The 9,149-nt window shown below is 36.3% G+C and overlaps 1 protein-coding gene and 1 long non-coding RNA gene across 2 annotated transcripts in view; one reads left to right on the top strand and one right to left on the bottom strand.

Annotated features, from left to right (window-relative positions):
• Positions 1 to 459, top strand: part of LOC120088205 (probable E3 ubiquitin-protein ligase ARI1) — a 7,008-nt gene extending 6,549 nt beyond the window's left edge. The window contains exon 7 of the mRNA XM_039045332.1: positions 380 to 459. Coding sequence (XP_038901260.1) covers positions 380 to 411 — 32 coding nt within the window. The 3' untranslated portion in view covers positions 412 to 459. The remainder of the gene's footprint in view (positions 1 to 379) is intronic.
• A 2,590-nt stretch (positions 460 to 3,049) lies between these two features.
• The window catches only part of LOC120087992, a 13,037-nt gene continuing 6,937 nt past the window's right edge, over positions 3,050 to 9,149 (bottom strand). Inside the window, exon 2 of the long non-coding RNA XR_005484779.1 lies at positions 3,050 to 3,240. This is a non-coding gene — a long non-coding RNA (uncharacterized LOC120087992). The remainder of the gene's footprint in view (positions 3,241 to 9,149) is intronic.

Here is a 9,149-nt window from a genome sequence, read left to right as displayed (position 1 = left end):
TCTTTATATAGTCTACATTCTTAAGTTCAAGATTATTGCCACATTTGCCTGGTCTTTTCTTTGGGTTGTGCCTATTGATCATTGATGTGGAGTATTTTTAATTTTTAGAGTGTACATGAAGCACTAAAAAACCGATCCAGACTTGACCCATCGAATCCCCGGTCTGTAGGTTGTTGTTTACCATAAAAAATTCCCTGGTCGGTTTTTTGGTGCCGGTTTTCTCCCAAAACCGACACCAGTCTACCGATGTACAATCTCTTTTGGGTTATTATTTTAGTCTTATTTCTGAGACAATATATAAGGGAAGGAACTTACCTTGGCAATACTGCTTTAGATAGATATTGAGTATAAAAGTTTTACTGATTGGTACCAAATGCAGGAGGATTGTCGGAATGCGAACGATTTTACTAGCTTGAATTCGAGGAGAATGGATGCTCTTCTAGGAAGCGTGCCAGAGCAGAAGTTGTTACTGGCAACTTTTTTGATCCTAACTTGCCTGCTGAGGTTTGTTGATAAGAAACTGATCTCTGGAAGTTTGCCGTGTTATAAAGTACAAGTTGTACAGATCTGACATAAAACATTAGCTTTCGTCGTTTAGCATGGGGACAAGCAATAAGGATTAGTAGCCCTAGAGGGTGCTTTATACTCTTTTTTACTCTTTTGTTCATTTCATGTTTCGTCTCAGGTTGATATATTGTCTTCGGCTAGCCTATATTTTGAAAGAGAATCTCTTTTAAGTTCCGTTCTTTATTTCCATTTGCTTTTGAAAATCCGCAAAAATTGGTTACATAGCCGTGATGTCAGGCTTTTGATGGTATTTGGGAATGTAAATGCTTGATCTCAAGCCTGAGACAGACAACAGAGTAGCATTTTTCTGATTGTCTAATATTTCTGGCTGGAAGTAAATTTCGTTATGCTGTCTCTTTTTTTTTTTTTTTATAGGAAACAAACATTTATATTCCAAAAAGGATCAAATGAAGACAATCACGGGTCAGAGGCTGTGATGGCCTCTCCCAAAGACTAATGTAGCAGAGCCTTCCAATGGTTAAAAATCATGAAGGGGCTATAATTACAAAGAATTTAGTATTTAATTTAGATACACTACCAAAGAGTTGTGTTGTTGCACAACCATCCAAAAAAGAATCAAATGAGTGAACTTATCTTAAAAATTTTACTATCTTTCTCTTTCTAAATTGCACCCGAAGGAGCGGAACTAGTAGTACATCTCCAAATGGTTTAACCTCTACCATTGGAATGCAAGCCAGTCCAGCCCAATTCACCATCCAAATTGGACCCTGTAGGTAGGCAGCACTTCATCCAAATGTTCTAAAAAAAGAGCCGTATCCTTTGATGGCAAAGTTCACAGTGAAGGAACCAAAATAGGTCCAGGGACTCAGGACTTATGGCAAAGATAAACAAATGGTAAGGCAAAAAAAAAGAATTTTTTAAGTTTCCTATGAAGAGAAATTAAAGCTTCTATAAGCGAGAACCACAGCATGAACTTTGAGGAAACATTAATATGATCACATCAAATTGTTATGATTTGCTGTGTTCCAATTTAATGTTTCCTCAAGTTCATGTTGTGTTCCCATAAAACATTGCCAATGTCTGTTGATCTTCATTCTTTACCTTTTACAAGAAGAGAAAGTAATGATAAAAGGTTGATTAAGCTGTTGGAATGTTTTGCATTTTCATGATTTTGTTTCTAGTTAGCCTCTAGATGTAGGGTGAATCTTTTGGTTTATTGGTTTAAGGATATTAATCTTGATTAGTTGAGTTGAACTCAGTTGACATTTTTTGTATTTAGCGGTTTGTGATTGGAAGTTTCCTTTTTGACAATTCAAGATACTTTTTGGTTGGAGAATTGTCCCAAAAAATAATTAGATTGTAAAATTAAGTACACTATTGTATGTTTGTTGAAGAAATACCTTGATTTGATTACCCAAATTTATTTGATGGTTTTTCCTTTTCTGGGGAAAAAAAATTCCTATTTCTTTCGTAGTATTTTATTTTATTACTTATTTGCTTCGGTTGGTTGAATTCATAAAAGTTTGAAAATATTTGATGTCGAGCGTTTTAGTTTTACGAAGATGTCGGTGAAAATATTGATAAAATTGTGATGTTGATAATATTTTAGAAAAAAATTTATAGAAACAAAATATTAAAAAAATAATTTAAAGTAATTAAACATTTTTAAGAATATATATATATATATATATGGATATTTATTGTTATTGTTTACATGTGGTTTTTCAATTAGTAGAAATATTGATCCATCCTTTATATCAATTATCGAACTCTTAGGAAATGTGGACACATTGAAGAAAATATTGAAATTTCGGAAATAAATTTAATAAATCAGATTATTATTAGAGAAATTATTTTAATAATAAAATTACTGAAATTATGTTACAAATAATAGCAAAATATCACAGTCTATTACGATAGATTGTATAGATTATAAGTCTATATTTCGAAAACATTTTTCTATATTTGAAAACATTTATTATTTTATTGTTATCATTGTTTATTATTGTAATTACTATGATGGTTATTCTAATATTTTTTTATTTACTTTGTTTGATGCTTCTGCAATTTATTGATGAAAGATATCTACTAGGTTAAAAACGTAGATTTTTATATAACTTGAATTTCCCAAATCTTCCTCGTCTCATTTTCAGTTTCCACCACAACTTCAAACCATAGGAGGAAGAAAGAATACAAAAAAAAACTAAGGGTAAAAATGGAAACATAGAAGACAATGGAATTAATAATAAAAAATTTTGCTATACATGCAAAAATCCAAAAAAACCTTATCTTCATTATACAATTTATCTAAGCTATTTTGGTCCACCCCTTTTACAATTTTCCCATCCCTTGAAAACTAAGTAGTTTTTAAAAATTTGTTTTGCTTTAAATTTGCGTTAAAGAATGAAAATATAAAAATCGTAATATAAAAAAGTTTGGGAAAACAAGCATCATTAATCGAAAATTAAAAACTTTAGGAGAATGAATTGTTCACAAGAACAAATGTTCTTCTTGCTTCTTCTTTTTTCTTTTTTTTTTTTTTTTTTTTTTTTTTTTTTTTTTTATAGATATTGAACCACAAATCTCTTGATAAGAAACATGAGGTAATTGCCCACCGCATATCTGATGTACTTAATACGAAACACGAGGTAATGCCCACCGCCCGTGAGATAATGGTGTCGCTTTAGGAGATGTTCGAGCAACCGTCATCATCTGTTCGACATGAAGCCATTAAATATGTCTTCATTACTTGTATGAAAGATGGAACCAACGTTAGAGAACATGTTCTCGATATGATGGTCCATTTTAATGTTGTTGAGGCTCATGGGGCGATGATAGATGAAACAAGTCAAGTATGATATTGGAATCCCTCCCGAAGAGATATTTACCATTCAAAACCAATGCTGTTATGAACAAAATTACTTATAATCTGACCATGTTGTTGAATGAGTTGTAGACATATCAGTCTATGATGAAACTTAAGGAAAAAGAAGTAAATGTTATTTCTAAACCTAAGAAGTTTTTTAAGGGGTCATCGTCTGGAACAAGACACACTGATAACAAAAAGTCTATTCCTTCATCTTCAAAAGATAGATCCGTACAAATGAAGAAGAAAGGAAAAGGAAATAAGAAAACCATTGCTAAGAAAAACAAAAACTAAACAAAAACAAAACTCTCAAAGGAAAATGTTTCCATTGCGGAGAAGAGGGCACTGGAAGCGTAATTGCCCAAAGTATTTGGCTGAAAAGAAAGCGGAAAAGGCGGAACAAGGTAAATCAGATTTACTAGTAGTTGAAACTGTTGGGGTTGATGCCCTAAAGTCTCGTGTCCTGTAGTTTGTAAACAGTACATACGAACACCTGTGATTGTTAATATATGATATTTACTTCACATCTTGTTGTTTTGCTCATTTACTTGTTTTATTTGTTTTACCACAAACCAATAAACATAAAATCCCTAGTTATCTGTATGTGACTCAAGTATGTAAATGGTGACATACAAGTGGATCATGTCTTTAGTGATAACCAAAATGGTCTGTAGTATATGGATATAGGAGGGAAACCTTATCCTGGTAATGCTACAGACGTGGCCCGCTTTATGGAATGGTCACAAGTGTTGTAACTTGCCACAGATGATCTGATCTTGATCATTTGTGTTGGGGACATGCGAGCGGGGGTGTCCTATACAAAGAGTTTGTATAAGACCTGACCACAAAGTGCTAATGTCTCATTATATAACACCGTTCATGACAGAGACCTCACTTCACTAGGATGACCATAGGTAACATGACCTCAATCCTGAGTGAGTTGTGAACTCTTGCCATCGAGGACGGTCCTTTAATTTGTATGGGTGTAAGTGGCCAAGTCACCGATTCAAACCTACCATTTTGGGGATCGTCTGATTTGGGAGCTGGGAACTCAACTACACAAGATGGGATTCACTCCTTCCCCGAGGCAAGGGTAAGTAGATAGATGGCTCCCTTAAGAGCTGATTCCAGGGCTTGAACGATGTGGCGCCATACACCTTCTCTTGGCCCGAGAAGTGTTCACACATAGTTGGACTAAGTTGTATTATTCGAGGAATCAGTAGTACTTAAGGAGTGAGATGTAACTATAGGGGTAAAACGGTAAATTAGCCCAACTGTACTTATGAGCATCTATGAAGGGTCATCGTACTCACGATTGGTTATATCCAATGGACACAGAAATATATCTGTGGTAAGAAGAGTTCAACTATTGGTCTTTAGTGGAATCATTGACAGTTAACGGATGGTCAATCTCGTGGCTAAAGAGTTTAGTCAGTATCATTAGAGCTTCAAGCCACAGGTCCATTAGGTCACCTGGGTAGCTTGGATAACGTCGAGAACCAGTATTTAGGTTAATTTGAAATGTTCAAATTGACAAGAGGAAGTTCAATTATATATGGTATAATTGAACTGGTTAATTATATATGATATAATTGGCTAAATGTATGAGATACCTTATTTGGAGGAAATTAGATATACATATGATTTATATCAAGTAGAAGAAAAATACTATAGTAGATATATGATATCAAACTATAGGATATAAATATAATATGATTATATTTATTAATTAAATTAATTGGTTAATTATTTAATAATTAACCAATTAAGCGTTTAAACATGGGAACGTGGAGCGGCGAAGTTTAAGGTAATTGGCGGGTTGAAGTATGAAAATGGTTTTCATTTTGTTTTTTAATTCATTCGTGCATTCGATATCTCGCGCCCCAAAAGAAACCGTGAAAGAGCGATCACCGAGAGCCTATACGATGGATTTTCATTCGTTTAAACGATCGTATACTACTTTCCTAAACGATCGTCTAGTTTTTCCTAAACGATCGTGTAGTTCTACTATAAAATAAGCGTCCCCGCTATATGATAGCAGAGTTTTTCTTGTGCGCGCTTGTCGTCTACGAAATCCTCTCCTCCGTCCTCTACTCATCAGAGCCCACTCTTTGGGTTTTTGATGCCGAGGATACCTGGATTTCCCTGGTGGTGGTGTTGTCCCCGAAGCCTTATTCGTGTACGTTCGGATCGTGTAGTAACAGTCGAGAGACTCGCCGGGTGCTGGTAGATCAGTGGAGTTTTTCGCTGCTGTGGGTTCACATAAACGAAAATCGTCTTCCTCTGGTATGAACACTTTTCTCTACGTTTTATCGTATTCTGAACATGCTGTTGATGAGTTTAATATGCATAACTGTTAGTATAGAATGTATATCATTTATGTTTCGGTTACTGTAAAATCGGAGCGATCTAAGCCCGCTCATGGAACTCTCGTTTTGAGATCCTTCAATTGGTATTGGAGCCCGGTTTCTGATACTCTGATTTCATTTGTTGTAACAAAATAACGTTTACATTCATGGTGGGTGCATTTCTACGCTGTTTTTTAAGTTTTAATACGGTTGTAGATGTGCCAGATTAATGGATGTTTTGGGGATGAATTGCCTCAGTCTATTTAAATTCCTTTTACATTTGCGGTTGTATGTAAAGTCCTCTGCATTTTTAGGCATATATAATCGTAATCGAGTCTGTATTCAAAGTGTTTGAAGTCTTGAGTCGTTTGTCGAAGTTCTGGGCAAAGGTTGCGACTCTCCGAGAAAGGAGATGATCTAGGGTTGATCGCATCGTGCAGAAAAAGTTCTACGCGATTGTTGTCCATCGCATCGTGAAGATGAAGGACTATGCGATCGTGGTTGAACGCATCGGTTGAATGATGGGGTATGCGATCAAGAGTTGGTCGTATCGGGAAGACAGTCGGACACGCGATCGCTGAGTATCGTTTAATGCGCGTGCGAGCTAGACAATCGTTTAGGTCAGCAAGCTTCATCGCTTAGTAACTGCCTAAACGATCGCTTAGCATCGCAAGGTAAATCATTTACCAAGTTGCACGCATTGATTAAACGATCAAACGCTCGCGTATCGTTTAAAGCTCGTTAGACGATCGTTTAAGTCAGCAAGCTTCATCGCTTAGTAACTGACTAAACGATCGCTTAGTAACTCAAGGTGTCGTTTACCTATCATCGCGATACACGATCGCATGGACGATCAGGCTTTGCCGCCTTGTCGTCGTCTATACGATCGTTTGCTAAAGTTCCTATCGTCTAGTGCGCGCTGAATGATCGTCTACCTGTTAAAGATTGCTACACGATGGAGACCTCCTGGCGGTTCAAGACCCGGTTCGCCTGTGAACCGGTTTGCTCGATAACAAATATAATAGATAGGGTTTTCATTCCGATTCTTTTTGGTTTAAAGGATCATTCCGGTCCATTAATCTATTTGTTTAATACATGCGATGTATGTCTTATATGTCATATGGTATGCAAATATAGTAAATCCCACCTTAGGTTATGCATTGATCATGCATCATCTCCTTATTGTAATTGTTATAATTTAGAAAAGCATGATTTTATTATGTAAGAGCATGCTCATGCATCATTAATATAAGATTTATATTTATGCATGCATAAAAAGCATTGACATGCATCATCTTTATATAATTGTTATAGTATAAAGGTGAATGATAGCATGTTTGCTTGGTTATTACGCGTTATATAAAAGTTATATAGTAATGACCGTACATTGCATGAAGCATGACACATAGGTTACTTTATAATTGTTATAAATGCCTCGTTATGCGCAATATTTTTTTTTAGTTGTTTCTTTTTAAGAGATATTAGAACTAAAAGAAATAAGAAAGACATGCATGCTCACTTAGGTTTAATTCATGTTTTAAAATGTTTAAAACTTGGATCACATAGACCTAAGATCATGGTTCTAAGATGATTAGCAATCCTAAGGCTTTAATCTTTTAATCAGTTTAATAGGATTAAATTGGCTAATAAAAGGTTAAAGTATAGCAAATCTATCTATAAGGAACCTTTTGTCTAAAGTGGGTTTTGTCTAGACTAGGGTATTTAAGTTGACGGAAACTTAACACCCTTACCTAGGAACTTACCTAGAAAGGTGAATTAGATAGATTTAATGCATGCATGCAAGTTAAGGACAGTCCATTAAAGTGTTTAAATGTGATTACTTGAACTTGTTTATATTTCATAAACAAACGTTATTTACGAGCAGACTTTAAAAGACCACTTAGACTAAAATCAGTAGCCGGATTGTCTAGGTTAATGAATCCCTAGGTAGAACATTCAGTGGGAGGTAATTGAGGCATAAGATTCTTCACTTAAACCTTTTATTTTTCTCCTAAAGTCCACACCTGAGATCTATCATCGACCTCGCGGCACCTTTGGCGTGTCCCCCCAACGGATGGTGTTTGGGTAGGTCAATATCAAGGTGGATGNCCCCCCAACGGATGGTGTTTGGGTAGGTCAATATCAAGGTGGATGGAGATAATGTTCATAGTAAGTGGGAGCGAGAAGTACGACAGCATATCCCTCGGTTTCCCTCGTTAGGTTGAATAAAGTTACTACACATTGCCTCGAGGCACTCTAGGAGTGTCCCTCTAAAGGATGGCAGTTTTGCACGTTTTTTTATTTGATCTCTTGTAAGAGGATAAGGTAACTTAGTCTTTTGTCCTAATCTATCTTTTCCCTATGGTAAGCACATTAGGGCGGGACTCTGGCACCGAAAATGAGGGGTTACACTTACACGGAATAGTTAATGTTAACGATTCTGGACCGAAAAGTGGTGGCTGTTAGGTTTAGTTCCAAGAGTTGGTTCTGCCTAATGGTTGAGAATGTCTCATCCCAGTGAAAAGGCAACTGATCACCCCACCGGTGGCATTTTCCTGACTCACTAGGGCATCATTTCAAAATAGAAGTCTATAACTTAGGGTACTTAAAACTGTTTTGCAAAACTAATTGGTTTAAAAGTGGTTTAGCAAAAACTAATCAAGATTTGTTCATATTTTCAGCAACTTTTTCAAATGGCTACAACCACCTTATCTTTGTTAAGCACTGAAAAATTTACTTGTGACAATTTTTCAAGATGGAAACATATGATCATGACAATCCTAATCATCGAGGATCTCATGTTCGCTCTCACGGAGGCTTGTCCTCCTATTCCAGCTCTAAATGCCGCTCGAAATGTTCGGGAGGCATATGAGCGATGGACAAGGGCGAATGAGAAGGTTCGAGCCTATATCTTAGCAAGTCTTTCTGACATCTTGGCCAAGAAGCATGAGCCTATGGTCTCAGCTCGTGAGATCATGGAGTCCCTGCGGGGGATGTTTGGACAACCGTCTGAACAGCTTATGCATGAGGCTTTTAAATATATATTCAACTCCAAAATGCAAGAAGGCACCTCTGTTCGTGAACATTGCTAAACATGATGGTCCACTTCAATGTGGCGGAGTTGAATGGGTCTACCATCGATGAGGGCAACCAGGTTAGCATAATCCTGCATTCTTTGCCGGAGAGCTTCCTGCACTTTGTTAGTAATGTGATTCTTAACAAAGTGAAATATAACCTTACAACTCTCCTCAATGAGTTGCAGACATACCAATCTTTACTGAAAAGTAAGGAGAGGTAGAAGGGTGAGGCAAATGTTACTTCATCCTCAAGGACGTTCCATAGAGGTTCGACCTCAGGAACAAAGTCTGCACCTTCTACTTCTAACTCTGCAAAGGGGAAGAAAAAGA

Source organism: Benincasa hispida, chromosome 10 (genome assembly GCF_009727055.1).
Source record: "Benincasa hispida cultivar B227 chromosome 10, ASM972705v1, whole genome shotgun sequence".
Lineage (NCBI taxonomy): Eukaryota > Viridiplantae > Streptophyta > Magnoliopsida > Cucurbitales > Cucurbitaceae > Benincasa > Benincasa hispida.
The sequence above is the reverse complement of the archived record's forward strand: the minus strand, read 5'-3'. Positions and strand labels throughout refer to the sequence as shown.